This window comes from Aedes albopictus, chromosome 1 (assembly GCF_035046485.1).
Source record: "Aedes albopictus strain Foshan chromosome 1, AalbF5, whole genome shotgun sequence".
Lineage (NCBI taxonomy): Eukaryota > Metazoa > Arthropoda > Insecta > Diptera > Culicidae > Aedes > Aedes albopictus.
This window is the reverse complement of record NC_085136.1, coordinates 89281388-89305283: the sequence shown is the minus strand read 5'-3', so window position 1 is coordinate 89305283 and position 23896 is coordinate 89281388. Positions and strand designations below refer to the sequence as shown.

General features: G+C 43.7%; 1 protein-coding gene across 2 annotated transcripts in view; it reads right to left on the bottom strand.

Moving 5' to 3' along the window:
- Positions 1-23896, bottom strand: part of LOC109427416 (regulator of telomere elongation helicase 1 homolog) — a 303579-nt gene that overhangs the window by 260977 nt on the left and 18706 nt on the right. Inside the window, exons 2-3 of one of the 2 annotated variants that reach the window (XR_009996109.1) lie at positions 15435-17316; positions 15225-15365 (exon numbers count right to left, since the gene is read on the bottom strand). Coding sequence is in view for 1 of the 2 variants with exons in the window: in XM_019702958.3 (XP_019558503.2) it covers positions 15292-15365; positions 15435-17316 (1956 nt within the window). In the remaining variant the exon portion in view is untranslated. Of the gene's footprint in view, positions 1-15069; positions 15366-15434; positions 17317-23896 lie in introns of those variants that run through there. The other variant, XM_019702958.3, reaches the window with a different exon arrangement.

Below are 23896 nucleotides of genomic sequence, written 5' to 3'. Positions count from 1 at the left end.
GATAGTGCCTTTCTTGTCGTATATGTACTGATGATCTTTCCGTTGACGTTAGCCTGACGTTGACGTTGTTCCTGAATCCTGAGAATACTTTATTTAGAAAAGTAACAATTTAAACAAAGTCATCATCGAATTGGGAAACTTATTGATAGCACATATTCCAACATTATGTTCAACGACAAGAAAAAGCTCTCCGTTGTTGGGTGCTAGACCATCTTCACTATCAGTGGAGGCCGATCAATTTCAAGACAATCATTACATGTTAGGATATAACTTTATTCACAATCACAGATCACTTTGCGGTCTTCAAAAAAGTTCTTTTTCTGAGTTTTTTGACTGACTGATTGAATTTGACTTTCTTATGCGAAAAATGCAAAAAAGTGAAATTATTCCTACAAAGTCTCATTTAAATTTCAATCGCAATGCGAAGCACGAGGACGCAAGTAATTTTAGACGCAAAAGTGGATTGAAAAAAAAAAACTTTGTTCGGTATTGATACGTTAAAATTACAATTTTCACATCAAACGTTGATCCATCCTACTGCATATTCACACCTCAGATAATTAAAATGGTGTGTAAAATTTGGTTTTGTCAAGATTTTGTTATTTTTCATATACGAAGAATTCGACCATTTCTACACTAGGTATAAGTCTTACCCAAAAAAGAAAGTCACAACTTGATGTATCGCTTGCATTGATATTGCTCTCCTTCATTATTTCGACGAAGCACACAGTTGGTTCTGCAACATTACTGGCTACATGTCTAAAATGTGGTCTGAGCCTATTTTCTCGAAAGTCGTTCATCAGGTTATAAAAAGCCACAATTTGATGTGTCGCATCCATGGGTTTGGTTCACTTTTATTTTTGACCACTTCTTGTGTGATACCCGGAACCAATTCTGGAACACTATCGGTATTCTTAAATGTAATCTGAGGCAATTTTGGACAAGGTTATGCGGAATACATAGCTCAAATTTTCTAGGGAACCGTTTTAGAATGTTCAATTATGGCTGAAAATGCTTCATGTTGATTGTTTAGTGGTTGTCAACATCGTTATGCATGTTCCCGTTTAACGGTTCTAAAACACGATGCTCTAGAATATTTGAGCTATGTACTCCAAATACCTTGTCCTTAAATTAGCAGCCGCTATTTGATCATCGGCACATGTACATTGTAACCGTTCGTCGAATAAGCACGAGAGAATCTAAAACGCGGTGGCTTTTGCGCCACTCTCGCGAACGAGAGACCACCGGTTCAATTTAAGTTTGCCCGACTAATTAGACGACTCTACTCTCAAGGGCTCCTTCGAACGGCCACTATCTTGTACAAAAACCCAAAACGCACTGAATCTGATACACAAAATGGACGAACTGAATCAATAACGAAAATTTACGCCAAAAGAGACTAAAAGCAGAATAAACAACAACAAGCAAACAAGTAAGAGTCACTGAAGCGAATTTATTTAAACGATATCTTAAGAAACAAACAAAAAAAAAACAATAGAAACAAGTAAAACAAAGCAATTGAATTCATTTGAACGTATATTGTCTTTCACAAAATGAGCGTCAAAATGAGTTGTGTACGTGTGTGTGTTGTATGTGTGTGTGATTATGGCCATGAATAACGTACCTGCGCAGGTTTTTGGTCGTTGACGATCATTGGCGGAGCCAGCATTTTCTTTTTTCTTACTCACTCTCCTAAACATACACGAGAAAGAGAAAGATAGAAGAGGAGGCAGCCTACCCTCTTTCATCTCGCTCTTTCGCTTGCATTTTTGGGAGAGTGAGTAAGAAAAAAGAAAAAGCTGGCTCCGCTAATGTTGACGATGCTCTCTCTTCGTGGCCAATCGTCGACGACGGTGGGCTCTTCCGATTGTTCGCCGAATTAACGATGCGTAGGGGGTGTCGGCGGTCCGGTACTCTGCCCGATCATGCGCAACCGCACGCAGGTAGGCCGGAAATTCTCCCTTTACTCCGTTTGGCTGCCAGTAATTGGCGGGCGAGGAAGAGCACCAGTAGAGCACTGAATATGGCTTAAAGCCCAAAACAAAAAGCGTCTTGGACGCTAAGGTCCAAAGACGAGACACAAAATTAAAACAACATACACTAAACACGAATTCAATTCCAATAATTACCTTTTTTACCACAATTAAACGCACAGGGAACAGAGTGGCGACAAAATCCAAAATAAAAGTCACTACTGTTTAGTGAATAAAATATTGCTATTTTCTATAGCCTAATCGAAAGAGCTCATTTTTCTGAGTATAACGTGATTTTATTGGATTCCAACACCTTTGTTTTGATGGTTAAATCAACAAAACAGTTTTAATTTTTGTGGATAGAATGACAGTTCAATCGATAAAGTGACAGTTCGACCCGAACAAAAAAAATTCCCCATACAAACTTTAAATGCATTTTAAAAATAGTTCCCGGACTCCAAAAATTATGAAATGTTGGATTTCGACTAATTTTTGGGCGGAGAATCCGATTATGAAATAATCCGGATACCCCTAAAGAACCCAATTAACGTTAAATTAACTTCAAATGACACTACTTCACGAAACTACATTTCTAAGAAACACTACACACATACGTGCCAACTTGTGACGTAGTTGGGGGGGCGAGGCCCTTCAAAATCAACCAAATTCGTAAAATTTCGACGCAGTTCATCTAGTTTAGGCATATTTACGTGAAAACTAGTGCATTGAGCTAAAAAAAGTTGAATTTTGTCCAATTTTGGAGAGCTTCGCCCCCCCAACTACGTCACAAGTTGGCGCCTATGACTACACACCTTTACAAGACTTAAAACTGGCAGAAGGTCGCCGAAGCTCACTTCTGTTCTCCAGCCGACTCTAACTAAAAGTGATGGAGTCAAGTCGATTTCTCTAGTCAAGTAAATTTCATGCTATTGAAGCAGTCGTCTATTGAATGTACAAACAATTATTTACAAGTGCGCCAAATTCAACTCGCCCATGGCTGCTAAACTATTTTGCGCCATCGAAAAAACCCTATAAGATACATAACATGAATCGTCATTAGCTTAGCCTAGACACAAACCTTACATGAACCGGATAATCTCTACTAATGGAAACGGTTCAAACTCAAAGTCAAATTCAACGAATCTAATTCAAATGAGATTTTACTTGAAAAGATAAAAACGTCAAAAGCTACAAATTAACTAAAATAATCCTGAAAACTAATAATGAATTATAAAAAAAAAACAAATCCTAAATTCAAAATCGAAATATTCAAAAAATGTAAGAATTTAATCTAACTGAATTCAAACTTTATTTTACTTAAACAGAATAAAAACGTCAAAACGTTACAACTTACAACATGCGGCATGGGCTTGATTCATTATTACGTTCGACCACTTTCGGCGGGACACTCTGAACCATGAACCATGACACTACCGGTTGTCCCATATAGCGTCTGAGACTATTGTCTTGTCAGATGTTCTTACTTATACTTGATACTTGATGGGCTACAACTCGTAGCGGTGAGTCTACGCCGAACGAAGCATTCTCCTCCACTGGTGTTGTTAGGTGTTCATCAGGCTACAAAACACGCCGAATTAATGGTTTGACGTTTGACTAGTTGAAGCGGAACATTCGGAAACAGTTCCGGATCACTACCAGTTGTTTCTAATGTTATCTGAGTTTATTTTCTTGCAAACCTCTCGGCAGGTTATTGAAAAGGTCGCGATTTGATGTGTTGCATGCCTGGGTTTTGGTTCACACATGATCACTTTTATATTTGGCCACTTCCATCGGGACAGCCGGAACCGGTTTCAGATCACAACCAGTAGATTCTAATGCGGTCTAAGCAAGGGTCTAAGCCTATTTTTTGATAACCAGTCATCAGGTTGTCGAAGAAGCCGTGATTTGATGTGTCGTATGCATGGGTTGGGTTCACCATTATATTAGATCACTTTCGGCGGGACACCAAGAACCGGTTCCGGAATACAACCCATAGTTTCGAATGTTGTAGTCTGAGCCTATTTTTATGCCAACCGTCTATCAGGTTATCTAAAACGCCACTGTTTGATGAGTCGCATGTGTGGGTTTGATTCACTTTTTTATTTGGCCACTTCCGGCGGGACACCCGGAACCGGTTCCGGAACACTACAGGTTCAGATAAAGAACACTTGTTTACAAAATAAAATGAAAGTCGTGAACTTCTGTCAACGATCAAAATTTTTGAAGCACAATTTAGCGCTGATTTCGAAACCGTGCTTCAAAAATTGTTAAATAGAACAGTTTTTGAGTTTTAGCTCAATATTGAGTTTTACAACTTTTCAAAATATGGAATTACCTAAAATTCAAAAATCTTGCGTTTTGTTCAACAAATTTTAAATCTTTTTCCATAAATTAAGAGCTGAATATAATACAATTCGATCATCTGATTGCAGGTTTGCGTCAGATTGATGAAATTCAAGATATTGGCGAGTTTTAGGGATGATCTCCTTAAATTTTAGCAAAATTTCAAAAAAATGTGAAGAAATCTATTTTTTTTTCAATAAGAAAACAACAATAATTATTTAAAAATTCTTTCTCAATTTTTATTCGACATATCTTATTGCCCCCTTAATGCTAGAACTAGGTAACTCGTTTTTGGAAGTGCGGGTGAAAATGGTTGGTGAAACTAATCCTGGTATAAAACAAACACTTTGTTGGTCTTAAAAGATAAATCATTATGTGTTTCGTAGTTTCAATGGATAAACTTTTGTGTATTATTGTGTATGTTCAGATGAAAACAAAACTCTCGAAATTTAGTTCTAGCATTAAGGGGCCGATATGTAGGCGAGTTGCAGTAAAAAATCAGCTCAATCGGAGCATTGATTACGGAGAATGAGATGTGTGAAGTGAGCGACTTTACTTAAAAATGGAACAAAAATCAATTTCAAATCAACAACCTTGTATGGAAAGTCGAAAAAAATTTCGCTTTGCTGTATTTTTTTTCCTTCGCGTTTTCGAACTCAGGGCATGATTCTACACCAAAAATAATCATCAGCTTACCGAGTTCAAAAATGCTGTAAACTAGTGGAAGTAGACTATTTTCCTATAGAAAATGCCGAATGCTGAATTAGAATTACATACTCGATTTTAAGGTTGCAACTACCGAAGCAATTCGAGCTTGGAATGACAAGAGGGAACGAATGTCCAGAAAACAAGCAAAAAAGGTTGAACGTTTACTAAGTAAGAAAAAATAGTCTCCACACTCTGTATCTGTTTTGACTCATAACATTTCGGGAACCAGCCTCGGGCTGAAAGTCTTGATAATAAAGATAAAAAAAAGATCCAATATAATGCACCACTAACAAGTTTGCCTTCTTTCCATTGAAGGTTGTTCTTTAATTTTTCTCCAGAGGGAAAATATATTCCACATCTTCTTTATGCCAAACGTCCCTTATGCCAAATGTCCTTTATGCCAAATGTCCTTTATGCCAAACGTCCTTATGCAAAATGTCTTTATGCCAAACGTACCAGACCCCAATACGACAGCGATTACGACCAAGTTTTTGCTCCTGTGGTTCGTCAAACGCCATTTCGGACGTTGCGTTGCTGGCGGTTGCAGCTAAAGAATTCTGTATGATGGTGCCTTAATATGATGTCCTTGGTCAAGACTGCCTTTCTATATGGCTATCTTGAGGAGGAGATTTACTACCGTCAACCACCCGAATTAAACGTACGCGGACAGGAGAGCAAGGTATCGTCTTAACCCTCTACTTGACTTCCCATGGTTGCTCTAGAGCACCATCGATTTTCGACGAATTCGAGACAAACGGAATCAGATAAATATGAAGCAATAGTTCTAAAAATATGATTGTAATCTCATTAGGTAAACCCAACTACCAACTACTTGTTTCAATACTAGAACTTTTGATAAACAATCAAAATACTATTGATTTACAACTATTTTTTTTTTTTCGTTGATTTCGCAAAATTTGACCAATTTGCAATAACTTTTGTTCCAACACTTTTTTTTCGGAAACGCTTTCTTGGCCAAGTTCTTGGCATAGAAACAGTTCTTCAAAGTCGTGGTAAGGAAAGGGTTAAGAAAAGCCTTTATGGACTGACCACAAGCTGTGCACGGAGCTGCTACGGATGGGTTTCCAGAGGTGTGTCGACGAGGATCATCTCCTGCTGTAATGAACGAACGAACCATCCAAAGAACAGCCGACGGACTCCAGATACACTTCAACCACAGACATACAGATGTAACACTTCGAACATTTTTCGATTCAAATCATGGTCACGGAAACATGTTCGCCCAATGCTAAATAGGCTGAGTTTGGTCAACCATCAACTCCGGATTGGCGATCCATAACCTTAACCACTAGGCTAACTGGAGACCCGTGTGGGAATTTAATGAGGATTTTTACGGGTAGCTTATTGGGCCTACGTCAAACACTCCTGTCTCGCCGAAAGGCCGTCGTGCCAGTTCTGTTTATCATCCCAACTAACAATAGAACGACCTGATGGGACCACTTTGGATCTAGCTGGGCGTTATGCAGCATTTCTTACTAAGCCGCTGGATGCCAGAATGGACGCTGTTTGAGCTGCACCTCCTCTGTCCTCATTCTAGCTGAAGTCAGAAGGATAACAGGGCCACGATGCACTACCAAACAGCTAATCACACAACTCTTAGCTGACGGTCTTTGGCATCGGTTGACCCGTAGAAGCATGAGGCAGGAATTTATGAGAACCGGATTTGTGTTGGACGCTCCGGATTGTCAACTCGCCATTTTGCAGTCATGAAGTTTCAATCCCGCAGTTGAGGCCCTAGCGTTAACAGGCAAAGTCGTCGGTTTTTTTCGCTCTCGCTAAAGCTTTAAATCTATCTACAAACGTTCTCTAAAAGATTCAACCTGGGCAAGCCAGGTCAGAATCATGCCGCGGGCTCCGCGAATAACGAATCTGGTCCATCCTCCTCCATGATTCGGAGAAATTACGATAAAAGTAAAGTGCGGTTGACTCCGGCGGGGATAAACGCTATGGTTGACAATGCTCTATTGACACCTCATGGTCGCAGACAAAGGCAGGAGAAACAACAAATAAACGTGCAGACTGCAGTGAATGTATCCACGCAAAATAAATATGATGTGCTTACTATGGACGATGATACGCAGCAAGAAGACACTATTCCTAACAACAATGCTGGTTTCGTTAACCACCAACAACTGCCAAGAACCAAAACTCGCTGTCCACCCATCACGGTGTACGGCAAAAGCGTTGTTGATATTAACAAGACAATGGCTACTCTCAGCATCGAAAAATCCGAGTACAGAATGAGGTTAAGCAATGGATCAATTCGGATCCACATAAACAAAAAACAAAATTTCACCACAGCGGTGGAAGCGTTGAGGAATGCCAATGTTCTGTTCTATACCCATGGAACAAACGACGAAATACCAGTAAAATACGTGCTATCTGGGCTATCAAGGTTCGAAGTGGAAGATATACGTGAAGAATTAAGTAACGAAGGAATAATACCGTTGGACGTCAAGCTGCTACGTGTCTCTAAAAACGGAGACGATGCACTCTACCTTGTGTCCTTTCCTAGAGGATCCATTCGGCTGCAGGAGCTGCAAAAGAAGACTTCGCTGTTCAATGTGATTATTGAATGGCGACACTACACCCGAAAACCTACGGATGCTGTCCAATGCTTCAGGTGTCAGAAATTCGGCCACGGAATGCGTTATTGCAACCTTGAGGCAAAATGTGTTAAGTGTGGCGAACTGCATCAAACCAGTGAATGTGAAATGCCAACAAGGGCTGAAGTGGCTGGTAATAACACCCAGTTACGTGAAAAAATCCGCTGCGCTAATTGCAGCCAAAATCATACCGCTAACTACAAGGGCTGCCCTCAAAGGAAGCGTTACATCGAAGCATTACAACAGAGAAAAGAGCAGTTGGCAAACCAGAACACAAACATTTCTTCAGCTGCGGGAAGACGTCGTTCGTTTACATCATCGTTCGTCGTCAGTGGGTGTAATTTCGCCGAAGCCTTAAAATCAAACCCTAGCCCAACACAGACTCAACAACAACTATTCACTCCAGACGAGTTTGTGAACCTGGCAAGGGATCTAATTACTCGCCTTTCACAGTGTCGCTCCAAGGAAATGCAGTTTGCAGCTCTAGCCGAGCTTGCGATTAAGTATGTGTACAACAATGCATAACCAAACTAGTCTTAAAATTCTAAATTGGAACAGTCGTTCGATACGCCATAAAACTACAGAATTTTTTGAGTTCCTACACCAACACGAAGTGGATATTGCGGTCGTGACGGAAACGTGGCTGTCCCACCGAATATCCGTCTACAACGATCAATATGCTTGCGTTAGAGTTGACAGAAACAGTGAAGACGCCGAAAGAGGAGGAGGAGTTGCGATATTCGTTCGAAAAGGATTAAAATTCAACCAAATGGAGCTGCAAACATCAGTCATTGAAACAGCTGGCATTACAGTTGAAACGGACTCTACCAGGATTTGTATTATTGCTGCCTACTTCCCAGGATCCTCAAACACCCGTACTCTGAATCAGTTCAAAAGAGATGTTCGAAGACTCGTCCGTTTCGATGACCCATTTTTTTTAATTGGAGACCTGAACGCTCGTCACAGATCATGGAACTGCAGCAAAATGAACAAAGCTGGACGTCTACTGTTTAGTGTATGCGAAAATCGTAACGTCTACGTACATCACCCTGAAAAGTTCACGCGGGTCCCCCAAGGCAGAGGGCGGCCATCTACTCTAGATCTGGTGCTTTCGAATAACCGGATCGGAATGACGGTTCCTGAAGTTTTCGACGAACTATCTTCGGATCACCTTCCCGTAGTATTTACAATTGATACGAATTTGTCGTTTCATTTTGAAGTACTACAATACCGGAACTATCGTCATGCTGATTGGCACAATTTCTCCAACGTCGTGCATGGAAGTCTTGACATCAACTCACCTGTTATCAACAACCTAAACACAAAAGAACAAATCGACGAAGCTGTAGCACTGTTTCCTTCAGTAATGGTAGAAGCTGAGAGTACTTCAGTTCCACTAGTCACACGCACCACTCGTAAACAGGAGTTACCGGAAAACGTAAAGCTGCTTATTCGCCTAAGGAACGTTCGCCGCCGTCAATACTACCGTACCAGGGACCCATATCTTAATGCAGTGGTCAACGAGTTGAACAACCGAATTCGCGAAGAATGTGCAATCTTCAAATATAGGAATTTTGAAACAACGTTACGAAATCTAACCAACAGCAGTGACAAATTTTGGAAGATAAGCCGGAACCTCCGGAACACGGTAAAATACCAACCTCCCCTGAAAAGTGGAAACAAACTCCTGGTAACGAATGCAGAAAAAGCCAACGTCCTAGCCGAAGCATTCTCTGCATCACATAATAATACTCTGCCTGGAGACCCGACTACGACAGAAGCAGTTAATCGTTCCGTAGAAGAAATTGCGACAATGGATAACGTCAACGAGGATCCTTCAACATTGTGTAAGCCTGGTGAAATAAGAACAATTATTAAACAGATGAAATGTCGGAAAGCACCCGGCCAAGATGGAATACGGAATCTGCAACTAAAGCATTTGCCACGCAAAGGATTAGTGTTTCTCTGCAAAATATTCAACGCATGTCTGAAGTATGGGTACTTTCCAGATATTTGGAAAACTTCAACCGTAGTTCCAATTCCAAAGCCGAATAAGGATATAACAATACCGAGTAACTATCGCCCCATTAGCTTACTCAGCAGTTTAAGTAAAATTTTGGAAAGGATTGTCCTTAAACGCTTGAACAACTACCTAGAACTTGCTCAAGTAGTTCCAAATGAACAATTCGGGTTTAAGGCAGGTCACTCGACGTGTCACCAATTGGTGCGTGTGACCAAAATGATAAAAGCCGGATTCGAAGCGAAAAAATCGACGAGAATGGTATTATTAGATGTGGAGAAAGCATATGATACAGTTTGGCATGATGCTGTTATACATAAGCTTCATGTATCCCGTTGCCCAATTTATTTGGTGAAACTTGTGCAGTCTTTTTTGACACAAAGACAGTTCCAAGTAACTGTAAACGGGACACTATCCGGCTGCCATAGCATCCCTTTCGGCCTTCCCCAGGGTTCCGTCTTGAGCCCCACATTATACAACGTGTTCACCAGCGACGTCGAAATGGTGGACGATGTCGTGTATGGCTTCTTTGCTGATGATACGAGTTTCCTCACTACCCACGACGATGCCAAGATAGTGACTACCAAGCTCCAGCATGCCCAAAACAAACTGGAAGAATATCAACACCGGTGGAGGATCAAGATAAATCCATTGAAAACCCAAATTGTCTTTTTTACAAAGAGGAGAGCTGTACACCATTTTCCGTCGTCAATGTTAAAAATCAATGGGATTCCCGTTAAGTGGACGACGGAGGGAAAATATCTTGGACTAATCTTAGACCAAAAATTGTTATTTGACAAAATGAATGTATTTGAAACTATTTCACTAAATAAATTAATTGAATTGAAAAAAAAAAAAATTAATTGAATTGAAGTTTCAATCACGTACCCATGAATGGTGGCTTGGAGAGAGGATCTCCTGTTATATACCGTGATGTCGCATTGTCGCACCATGCTTCTAAAACGGCTAAAATCTCCAGCGAGAACTAGTTACGTTCTCAGCGGAATGATGAAGTTAGAATGCCAACGTGTTGTTGAAAATCTCTCCCTTCGCACGCGTAAGGCTGCGCCAGATGGAACGTAGATACAACAGAGAGTAGTGTTCTGTACCCGCTTAGCTACGAGACGACCATCTAAACTCTTCTCCAGATTGGCAGATGAAGCTGTAAATTATTGAGTGTAAAAATACTCATTTAACTACTTTGCTGAGAAGCAGATTTTGTCCCAGTGATTAACCTTCATCCAGCCAACGTACATTTTCCACCTTCGAAAAAGCACGAAAATGGTCATAACTTTTTTGTTTTTCGGTGGATTTTGATGAAATTTTCACAACTTCCCGAAAAACTCTTCTAGTTTATGATGCCAGGGACATGGGTGCCTGGTCCACATGGTTCCGGAGTTATTCCGGATTGTCTTGGGGTACCAAAATTGGCCACATACTTTGCGCAACGTATATCTCAGGATCCCGATAATGTAGAAGTATAGTGTCTTCGGCGAATTTGTTCAGCAGGTTAAGAACTAACTGGCAACGGCGACTTTGGTTCGCGATTCAGCCGCTAGGCGGCGCCAGTGTCAAAAATGTTCAAACCCTCATATCTCAGAAACCTGATAAGATAGAATAATGCTGTCTTCGGCTAAGTTCTTCAGCAAGCTCAGAACTGTCTGATAGTTGAGTCTTTGATACGTGATTTATCCGATAGGTGGCGCCTTGTGTCTGAAAAATTCAAACACGTATATCTCGATACCCTAATGAGGTACAAGCATGCCGTTTTCAGCAAAGTTGTTCAGCAGGCTAAGAACTATCTGGCAATGATGTCTTTGGTTCGAGAATCGCCCGCTAGGTGGCGCCAGGGTAAAAAATGTTCAAACTTCTATATATCAGAATCCTGATCAGATTGAATGATACCGTCTTCAACAAATTTCTTCAGCAAGGTAAAATCTGTCTGGTAATTGTGTCTTTGATTCGTGATTTATTCGCTTGGTATAATATTTAAATGTATAATATTTAAATACGTGTATCTCGTTACTCTAATGAGCTAAAAGCATGGCGTTTTCTGCAAAATTGTTCGGCAGTTTGATATCTATCCGGCAATGGTGACGTTAGGTGATACCAGCAATCAAAACATTCATACAATTTTATCTCAAAAATCGGAAAACGTCCAGCAAATTGTTCTGAAAGCTAAGAGGATGTAAGACGTTGGTGTTCTTGGTTCTGATATTATTCGATAGGTTCCGTCCAGTATGAAGAAAATACTTGTATGAACACCCTAATGAACAAGAAGTATTCCATTTTCAGCATAGTTGTTCAGCAAGCTAAGAGCCATTTGGCAGGATAGTAGACGGTCGAGTACGGTGGTACAAGTGGCAATACTTTAACACCGTCTTTGAACCCCAGCAGACAAATTTTGTCACCCTATATATTGCTTCTTTTGCTCCGTTTTTTCTTCCGGGGAATGTCTCCTGGAATTTTTCCAGGAATTTCTCCGGGAATTCCACCGAGAATTTCTCCAAGAATTCGACTGGGAATGCCTCAAGAACTTCCTCCAGAAATTTCTTTAGGAAATCTTCTGGGAATTCCTTTAAGAAATCCTCCAGAAGTTCCTCCGGTAAATCTTCTAGGAAATCCTTCAGGAATTCCTCCGTGGATTCCTTCGGAAATATCCCCACTTCCATCAGGATCTCATTCAGGAAGTCCTTCGGCAATTGCTGCAGGAATTCTGTGAATTTTTCCAGGAATTCCTCCGGATATTTTTCTCCGGAAATTTCACTAAGAATTCTCCCAGGAATTCGTCCATGAGTGCCTCCGGGAATTCCTCCACGAACTCCTCCGGGATTTCCTTCAGGAATTCCCCCGGGATGTTCAATAGGAATTCTTCCAAGAATTTCTCTAGGAATTTATCTGGGAATTTTTCCTGGAGTTTCTCCAGGAATATATCCGATAATTTTCTAAGGAAAACTTTCGGTTTTTTTTTCAAGAAGATCCTCTGAAAATTTCTTCAGGAAGTTTTTCGTGATTTTTTTTTCTCACAAAACCCTCTGGGAATTCCTCTAGGACTTCCTTTACGAATACCTTCGGGAATTTATCCTGTAATTCCTCCGAGAATTTCTCTAGGAATTCCCCCAGGAATTTCTGCAGGAAATCCTCCTGGAATTGTTTTGGGAATTTCTTCTGGAAATCTTCCAGAAAATCCTCAAGAAATTCTTTCAGGAATTCTATCAGAAATTCCTCCAGGGATTTTTCTGAAATTCCTTCGGGAATTTTTAAAGGAAATCTTCGGGATTTTCTCAGGAAATCCTCTAGGAAATTCTCCAAGTATTTCTCTGAGAATCCCTTCAAGAATCCTTCCAGGATTCCCTCCAGGAATTCCTCTGGAAATTTCTCCAGAAATTCCCCCGGTAATTTATCCAGCTATTCCTCTGATAAATTCTTCAGGGAATCCTCCTTCCTGGGGATTACCCGGAGGAAATTCCTGGAATAATCTCTGGAGGAATCCCCTGAGAGTATTTCTTGAGAAATTCCCGGGAGAATTCCTGGAGAAATATCCGAAAGAATTCCTGGAAATAATCCCGGAAAAAAGACCTAGAGAAAATACTGAAGGAATCGTCAGAGGAATTGCTGATGGGAGTCCTAAAAAGATTCCCGGAGAAATTCCTGAAGGAAGTCATAAAGGAATTCCTAGTTGAATACCAGGAGATATTTTGGAAGGATTTGCTGAAGAAATTCCTAGTGGAATTTCTGGAGACATTCAAGGAAGAATTTCCAGAGACATTCCCGGGGGAATTCCCATAGAAATTCCCAAAGGAGTTCCAAAAGAAATTCTCAGAGGGTTTTCTGAAAAAAAAGTCACAGCAGATTTTCTGAAGGAAGGCTTCCTGGAGAAATTCCCAGAGGAATTTCTGGGGGAATTCCAGGAGGAATTCCTGGAAGATTTTCTGGAGGATTTCCCGGACAATTTTTTGAAGAAATTTCCGAAGCAATTCCTGGCAGATTTCCTGAAGAAATTCACAAAGGAATTCCCGGAGATATTCATGGAGGAACTCCTAGAAAAATTCTCGGAGAAATCCAGCCTGAAGAAATACTTGAAGGACTTCCTGAGGAAAATCCCGGAGCAATTCATGGAGTGATTCCCGGAGGCACTCATGGAGGAATTCCTGGAGAAATTCTCGAAGGAAATCCAGAAGAATTCCTGAAAAACACCTGGAGGAATTCCTGGAGAAATTCCCAGAAGAATAACTGGGAAAATTACCGAAGCAATTCCTGAAGGAATCTCCGCAGGAGTTCCTGATGGGGGTCCTAGAGGAAATCCTGGAAAATTTTTCGGAAGAATTCTCGAGGAATTCCTCGATTCATGGAGGAATTCCAGGATAAATTCCCGGTGGAATTCCTGAAGGAATCCCTAAAGGAGTTCCTGGAAGAATCTCCAGAGAAATTCCTGTAGAATTTCCCGGAGAAACTTCTGGAGGATGTCCTAGAGGAATTCTCGGAAGATTTCTTGAAGAAATTCCTGGAGGAAATTCTTTAGGAATTCCCAGTGGAATTCTTGGAAAAATTCTCGGTGAAATTCCCGGAGAAATTCCTGGAAAAAATCCCGGAAGAGTTCTGAATAAATCCCAAACCAAAGACTCAACTACCAGACAGTTTTTACCTTGCTGAAGAAATTTGTTGAAGACGGCATCATTCTATCTTATCAGGATTCTGAGATATAGAAGTTTGAACCTTTTTTTACCCTGGCGCCACCTAGCGGGCGATTCTCGAACCAAAGACATCATTGCCAGATAGTTCTTAGTCTGCTGAACAACTTTGCTGAAAACGGCATGCTTGTACCTCATTAGGGTATCGAGATATACGTGTTTGAATTTTTCAGACACAAGGCGCCACCTAGCGGATAAATCACGTATCAAATACTCAACTATCAGACAGTTCTGAGCTTGCTGAAGAACTTAGCCGAAGACAGCATTATTCTATCTTATCAGGTTTCTGAGATATGAGGGTTTGAACATTTTTGACACTGGCGCCGCCTAGCGGCTGAATCGCGAACCAAAGTCGCCGTTGCCAGTTAGTTCTTAACCTGCTGAACAAATTCGCCGAAGACACTATACTTCTACCTCATCGGGATCCTGAGATATACGTTGCGCAAAGTATGTGGCCAATTTTGGTACCCCAAGACAATCCGGAATAACTCCGGAACCATGTGGACCAGGCACCCATGTCCCCGGCATCATAAACTAGAAGAGTTTTTCGGGAAGTTGTGAAAATTTCATCAAAATCCATCGAAAAACAAAAAAGTTATGACCATTTTTGTGCTTTTTCGAAGGTGGAAAATGTACGTTGGCTGGATGAAGGTTAATAAGAGAGAAGATAAGGAAAACTATCGGATGCAGTAATCAACAACTTCCTGTTACAAAACTTAACGATATTTCAAAGCGACTTTATTAAACAAACTACTAGATCACTTCGAATGGGCAGCGTTAACGTGGACAACTCCGGGCAATCCGTGCGATCCGCCTATTCCTCCCATTCATCCACACTAACAATCAATATCACAATACCTACTCGTTTGTGCGCACAGCATCGATGGCCCCAGCTACGTGCGATCCGTGGCTACGATCGATGATTACGATCATCTACCGCAAACCTCTTGAATTTTGACATCGAACCGCGCTTCATGATCTCCTTTGACGAACCGCCTCATGGCTGTGGGAAGAAAGAAAAAGATGTGATGATGGGCTTCAGTACACTTGCGGTGTAATCGATCAGGCTAACCTCTCAGCAGATAGTACAGCTCCGGCCGGTCGAATGCGACCAGTAGTCCCTCGATTAGGGCGTCAAAATCCCGTTCCCGGTTGTAGTTGGTCAGTGTGGTCAAGAATGCCTGGTACTTGCCCAGCGGAATGGACGTTTTGATGACCTTGATCAGTTCGACGCGATCCTCCGGAGCCTGCCGAGTGGGATCGTCCCCAACGGGGGATGACTTGGCGTCAGCTTCATCGTCGCTGGTGGTCAGGTTGATGACTTGCTGCGGGATCAGGACCAGCTTTCGCTTCTTTTGGGACGTTTGGCTGAAGGAGCTCGAATTTGCGGTCGATCGCTCCCGGTGGTGGATGGTAACCTGGCCAGTTTGAGAAGAGCTGGGCATGGAGTACGTAGTCATGTCGTTGAAATCTATCGAACGGACCTCGGTGTTCAGTCGGGTGAGGAAGTTTTTCGGTCCGGAGGCATTGCCTGGTCCATGTTTCTGGTCGTAGTCGGAAATGTTGAAGGTGTTGCTGTAGGTCACATGGTTGGAGTTTTCAATGTGGACGAAATTATTCCGGATGTCGTCCAGTTTTCGTTTGGTATCCCGATTGACCATGAGGGCGCCTGGGATGGTGCACTCTGGGAGAGACGTGGGTTCCTGCACTAGGGGTACTATGTTACGGGAGAGCTTTGCTTGAGGGAGGGATTTCTCGGCATTTCGGAAGAACCGGGATAGTTCACCGATGATGGGACCAAAGTGTTGATGTTGACTCGTGTTCACGTGACGCTGTATCCAGGAGGAGAGTTGGGACTTTTGACGGTGGTTGTGGAACCGATTGTCACACAACAGAATCGCTCCGTAGTCGTTCTTGTGTCGGATAACTCGTCCGATGGCCTGGTTCACTGCTCGGGCTGCTTCCAACGAGTACCACTCGTCACCGGAAATGATTTCGTTTTCCTTGGTTCGAACTTCTTGAAGATACTTCTTCTTCAGTATCACACGGGCGTCCTTCAGAGGCGGAAATGGCAAACCGGTGATGATAACTGCCCGACCGTTCATATCCGCGAAATCCAACCCTTCGGACACTTTACCTCGGCAAACGGCCATGAACACGGCTCCCTTCCCGTCTGGGTCGTTGATCTTCTGATAGTACTCAGTCATTGTGTTCAGGAACTGGTCCTTTCCCCGAGGTTCCACAAATATCGGTTTCGTCCGGCTAATCTGGGACCATATTCCGGTTTCCTGCCACGCTTCCTGACATTTGTTCAGCAGCGGATACGAAGGAAAGAACACCAGCAATCCCCCAGGAATGATCGGGCAAAACGACAGAATCGTTCGACCTAAGCTGGAAATGTACTTTGGATTGTCTCGATTGCTATAGCTGGAATTCAGCATCTCCTTGTCCGGTCCCTGGCCCACAATCTTCACGCACACCTGACTGCCATCGATGATATGCGGATTCTCCAATCTCACCGCGATAGGAATGTCCAGCTCACTGATCAAAGGCTTCAGCGGAGCCAAGGTACCACTCGTCAGAATTATACTCCTGGCGTTCCGGCCCAGCAGTTGCCTCATCCCGAACCCCGGATTGAAACACCAAAAGCTAACCACCTTCGCATTGGCCTTAACCGACGGTACCAGCTGCTTCGTCGCCGTCCAGCCATCCGCCTGCCGTACGTTCCCCCGGGCCTTCTTCTGCTCCTCGATCTCGATATGTACCTTGTAGCACTTGTCGATCGACGCCCGGTATTCCGGACCACTTCCGGCGAATATGATGGACAGCGCCTCCGCCAGGATCTGCAAACCGCCGCCGCGGCGCACAAAGTTGTTCTTCTCCGTGATGGTGGCAATGTACTGGATGATGTTCTCCAGCAGTTGGGCGATGATGTGGTAGTTTCCGTCCTTGATCTGAAACGGGAACAATGAACAGAGAATTAGGAATCCATTCAATCCAATTCACAAAATCCTACTGCACTCTTTCCGTATACCACCGTAGACTAGTTCTTCAAGTGATCAAAACATCCGCCGAAACCCCTTATAACACCCTGCAGGTAGTAAATCACTGAAATGCTCCGAAACCCCTCTGAATGCTCTTAAAAACTCGAAACATTTCTGAAACCACGTCCAAACTAACCAGCAACTCCATCTGCTACAAAAACACCATAACACTTCTCTGAAACCCTTTTGAAGCCCACCTAAAGACTTTGAGACCCCTAATAACTTTTTGAAACGCACCTGAAATCCCTTGACTCCCATGAAACCATTTTGAAAAAAAAGATGCAACCTACATCAAAATACCACTGAAATCTCAAGGAAATGCATCATGGAATCCTTTTTGGAAACCCGTAAGGTCCCAATGGATCTATAGTATAATATCTGTAAGCCCGACCGGCAAAGGCTGGTTATTTTGCGTAATTCAAATCCCATTGCGATCAATTAGCCTCTGCCCAGCAATACCAGATCGAAGCCGAGACGTCGGAGTTATAGAGGCGCATATCGCATCCGTTAAGGAGGTGTGCGATAAAGTTGGCAGAATTTTGGTATGCGGCGATTACAATCAACCTCTTCTGAAATGGATTATCGAAGGTTATACAGTCCGTCTCGCTGAAACATCATCCTTGAACACGGCCAATATGGCCCTTCTCGATGGTATGGACTTTGTCAATTTAAGCCAGCGTAATTCAGTTCGCAATGAGCTGGGACGCACACTCGACTTAGTTTTCCACAATGTCGAGAACGAGTTGGAAATCGATGCATCTGTCGAATCGTTATTGCCAATTGATTCTCATCACCCCCCTCTGGCTATGGCCCTTCCGGCAAGTTCTACTTCACTTGCTCACCCTGCTCGTACCGTGCAGGATGAAGCGAAAGTGCTAGACTACCGAAAAATCGATTACCCTCTGTTTTTGCAATTTTTATTGGACCTGGACTGGACAAATGTTCTGGAGTGCCCTGATGCTGATGAAATGGCTGTAAGATTTAGTAGTATAATTGAGAATTGGTTAGAATCAAATGTACCGCTCAAGAGACGTCCATTATCCCCTGCTTGGAGTACACCGTTACTGCGAAAATTAAAACGGGAGCGGAACTCTGCCCAACGGAAACTCAGGCTGTGCAAAACTAACGACAATAAGAGGGCGTTTAAACGTGCAAGCAGTGCCTACTGTAAGCTTAATGGCGCCCTGTACAAATCCCATGTTCTTAGAGTTCAGGGGAATCTACGGCGAAATCCTCGTAGTTTTTGGAGTTTTGTCAATAGTAAAAGGAAAAACTCTAGCTTTCCATCAAACATGCGACTTGGCGATAAAGAAGCATCTAGTACTGCGGAAGCGAGTGAGATGTTTGCAGAGCACTTTGCTTCTATTTTTGATCAGGATGGAGCTAGCGACAATGAGGCGGAATCAGCAGCAAGTAACGTGCCTGCTGATTTTTTGAATCTGGACACGATTGTCGTCACTGAAGAAGAAGTTATCGCTGCGTCGAAGAAGCTGAAAAACTCTGTTAAACCTGGGCCGGATGGCATTCCTGCTGTGGTATTTCGTCGTTGCTCAGCTGCTTTGGCCAAACCTCTCGCTGCCATTTTCAACCGCTCCTTCGAACAAGCCAAATTTCCGACATTGTGGAAGCAGTCATTCATGTTTCCGGTATTTAAAGCTGGGGACCGTCGGGATGTCAAAAATTATCGGGGTATAACAAGCTTATCGGCAGCATCTAAACTGTTTGAAATAATACTAAGTCAGGCTATTTTGAATCACTCGAGGAGCTACATTTCCACAGACCAGCACGGTTTCATTCCTGGCCGATCGGTTACTACCAATTTGTTAACATTCACCAGCACGTGCGTTACGGCTATGGAACATAACACTCAAGTCGACGTCATCTACACCGATCTTAAAGCTGCTTTCGACAAGATAGACCATAGGATTCTGGTTTATAAACTGGCTAAGCTTGGTGCTACGACATCTCTTAAGACGTGGTTGCTGTCATACCTGACCAATAGGACTCTCCGTGTGAAGCTTGATTCATGTGTTTCAAAACCATTCTCCAGTACGTCTGGTGTGCCTCAGGGAAGCAACTTGGGACCGTTGCTTTTCACATTGTTTTTTAATGATGTTGCGGCATTACTGGGTGATAAGTGCAAACTGAAATATGCAGATGACCTGAAACTCTACCTCGTCGTGCGTACGGAACAAGACTGTCATCGTCTTCAAAAACTTTTGGACCTTTTCGTAGAATGGTGCCGGCGATGTAGACTAACCGTCAGTACCACAAAATGTGTGGTGATGACATTTCATCGCAATAAGAAACCCATCCGTTTTGATTACCACATTAATGGAGTTAAGCTAAACAGAGTAGACAAAGTGAACGATCTAGGTGTTCTTTTGGACCCAAAACTTGATTTTCGTCTACATTACAGTGCAGTAATATCGAAAGCGAATCGCCAACTAGGATTTATTTCCAAAATCGCTCGTGATTTTAAAGATCCCTACTGCTTAAAAGCATTATACTGCTCTTTGGTAAGGCCACTGCTAGAAAACTCCGCAATCGTTTGGAGTCCATATGAAACAACATGGATACTTCGAATTGAACGTGTTCAGAAGAGATTCGTGAAGCTGGCGTTGCGACATTTGCCATGGCGCGATCCGGCTAATTTACCTCCATACCAGGATAGATGCCAGTTGCTGGATTTGGACACTTTGGAGCATCGAAGACGGGTTCAACAGGCAACTTTTGCCGCGAAGCTTTTGAACGGCGAAGTGGATTGCCCAGATCTGTTGTCGCAGTTAGAATTTCGTATTCCTCAACGCGTGCTTCGGACTTCTTCCCTACTGCAGACCAGGTATCATCGTACAGACTACGGCTACAATGAACCGCTCACGTCTATTATTAGAGCTTTCTCGGCGGTGGAGTCGGAATTCAAGTTTGGCGAGGCTTCCTACAAGTTTCGCAACAGAATTAGAAGATTAAGATGACCTTTTTTGATGACTGTTTTATATTTGTGTTGTAATTTTTACCTCTTAACATTCATGTAGACTTAACTGTCGGATGAATTATATTAAATAATAATAATAATAATAATAATAATAATAATAATAATAATAATAATATGTACGTGATTCGCTGCTATTTTGTCTGCACGAGGATGGAGACGGACATGTCCGGCAGATCAGGGATGCTGGAAATGTTCAACGAGAGATTCCCTCGCTTTGCGAACCAGCTTGACTTGAACAAGCTGTACACACGACAGCGAGCAATTATGTCTCATAATATGCTCACAGCTGCAGAAGTGGAGTGCATCAAGCTGGAAGCGCAGAGGGAATTGGGAGAGGAGAGGACAAGATCGAGCGATACGTCGAGAAGGAGTTCTGATGGGCTGGATGCATCGAACGCGAGTGAGAGTCGTGATACGACTGCACCCTCTGCTCCAGGACCAACAGCGGATATGCAACGACAGCAACTACGAGACGAACTAGCGCTCCACATGGCCACAGCAGTCACGCAGTTCCGTGGGACAGACCCCATGTCCCGGCACCGAATACCAAAGCTGCGGAATTCCTATCGGTTAACAAGTGCAGTAAGCATCCTAAACCAGGATATTTTGCCACAGTACTTGGAGGCCGTACAGCACCTTGAGGATCTGCAGTTTACGGTGTATTCAGCTGCGGTGGCTGTTGTCAAGACGCTGGGACTGCGGACGCGCCCGCAAGGCGACGGTGAAGGTCGCACACGCCCCAGCACACAGAAACCCGCGTGGATGCGACGTTTGGAGAACCGGATCGCCACATTGCGGACCAAGATTGGTCGATTAACACAGTACAAGCAGGGGAATCGATCAACGAGGCTAGTTCGTTATGTTGCTGAAATTGTGAAGCCCGCAGAACTCCGAGATCTCACAGAAGTCAACATTACGGAGATCCTCGACACCATGTACAGCGGTTGAGTGCTCTTGCGAAACGACTGCGGCGTTATGGAGAATGTTCGAAGCGGAAGGAACAAAACCGGATGTTCAACATTAACGAAAGAGAGTTCTACAACTGCATCCGAAACGACAAGCCTGACTATGGAGAAGGCCTTCCGGAGATTGGCGAAGTCACACAGTTCTGGGCCAATCTATGGGAGAACCCTGTCCAGCACAGCGACGATGGGATGTGGTTGGCAGAAGAAGAGCGACAGTGTAATGGAGTTGGAGAGATGACCGCGGTCGTAGTAACCGCTCAGGATGTACGCGAGGCTACCCGGTATACCAGAAATTGGGCTGCACCAGGACCCGATTTCGTGCACAATTTTTGGTATAAAAAGCTCACGACGATCCACGGGCGGATGGCGGAATGTTTCAACATGGTGCTAGAAGACCCCACGCAGCTACCAGAGTTCATTACCAGGGGTATCACTTATCTTCTGCCGAAGGACCAAAACACAGCTGACCCAGCAAAGTACAGACCAATAACGTGTCTTTCGAGTCTGTACAAAGTGCTGTCGTCGGTGATAGCGAGGAGGATACAAACCCACTGCGATGCCAACAACGTGATGACCGAAGAACAAAAAGGGTGTCGCAAAAACACGCAAGGCTGCAAAGATCAGGTCATTATAGATGCAGTCATTGTGGGTCAAGCCACCGATAAGCAGAGGAACCTGAGCATGGCGTACATCGACTACAAGAAGGCGTACGACTCAGTGCCGCACTCGTACCTTCTTAAGGTGCTGCAGTTGTACAAGGTAGACGGGAACGTCATCAGGCTGATGCAACACGCGATGGGGATGTGGAGCACGTCCCTACAAATCACCGACGGAACAGCTGTGTTGCGGTCCAGAACTCTCAGCATCAGGAGGGGTATATTTCAAGGCGATACCTTCAGTCCGCTATGGTTCTGCCTTGCAATGAACCCCCTCAGCAGAGCACTCAACCAATGCAACTATGGCTACCAACTGAAAAGTGGGGGAAGGAGTACAAGAATAACCCACACCTTCTTTATGGACGACTTGAAGCTGTTTGCGGAATCAGTACAGAGGCTGCATCAACTGTTGCAGCTTGTGACGGTGTTCAGCAACGACATCCGGATGGAGTTTGGAATTGACAAATGTCGGTCAGTCCATCTTCGCCGGGGTCAAGTAGTGGACGCCAGCTGTTTTCGCGTCAACGAACAGGAGGAGATTCGGAATATGGTTGAAGGCGAAGTGTACAAGTACCTCGGCTTCCTGCAACTTAGAGGTATTCGCCATACAGCGATCAAGAAGGAACTGCAGGACAAGTTCTTGCATCGTGTCAACTGTGTTCTGAGGAGCTTTCTGTCAGCCGGCAACAAGGTGAAGGCGATCAACACGTTTGCTGTGCCCCTGTTGACCTACAGCTTTGGGGTGGTAAAGTGGACCAAGACTGACCTCGAGGCGTTAGAACGAGCAGTACGAGTGGCGTTCACCAAGCACCGCATGCGCCATCCAAAGTCGTCCATTGAGAGAGTCACCCTGCCACGCGCAGTAGGAGGAAGAGGCGTCACTGATATCCAGGCACTATGTGTCTCCCAGATCCAGCAGCTGCGGGCATATTTCGTAGAAAGCCAGAACCGCCACGAAATGTACCGCACTGTATGTGAAACTGACCACGGTTACAGCGCCCTGCATCTGGCGCAGGAGGATTATCAGCTGAACTGCGACATCAAGACCGTCGACGAGATGATCGTAACGTGGAAGCAAAAGGAGTTGCATGGGACGCACCCCCATCAACTGGAACTCGAGCACATCGATAAGGCGGCGTCAAACGCGTGGCTGGTGCGGGGTGACCTGTTCTCAGAAACAGAAGGTTTCATGGTAGCCATCCAGGACCGGGTAATTGCGACGAAGAACTATCGGCGGTACATATTGCACGAGGACGTGGAGGACCGTTGCAGGAAGTGTAATTCAGTAGGGGAAACGATCGAGCATGTCGTTGCAGGCTGTTCAGTGTTAGCTGGATCAGCTTACCTCGATCGTCACAACGAAGTTGCCAAGATTGTGCACCAACAGCTTGCTTTAAAGCACAACTTGGTCGACAGATTTGTACCCTACTACAAGTACCAGCCGGACCCGGTTCTGGAAAATAGTTGCATAAAGCTGTACTGGGATCGCGAGATCATTACGGACGTCCTCATTCGTGCCAACCGGCCTGACATTGTGGTTTTCGACAAAAGGATGAAGCGAGTAACTCTCATCGACATTGCTGTACCGTTAGACCATAATGTCCAATCAACGTTCTCCGGCAAGATAACCAAGTACCACGACCTAGCGGAGGAGTTGAAGCAGATGTGGCACCTGGAGGACGTCCGTATAGTTCCGGTTGTCCTCTCGGCAACCGGAATTGTCCCTAAATCTCTCCTGAGGTCCCTAGACGAGCTGGAATTGAAGAAGGACCTGAACAGCATCCTGAAAGCGGTGATTCTTGGAACCTGTAGTATAGTTAGGCGGTTCCAGAATCATCACAACTGAAAGTACATCCAAAAGCAGACTCATTAGG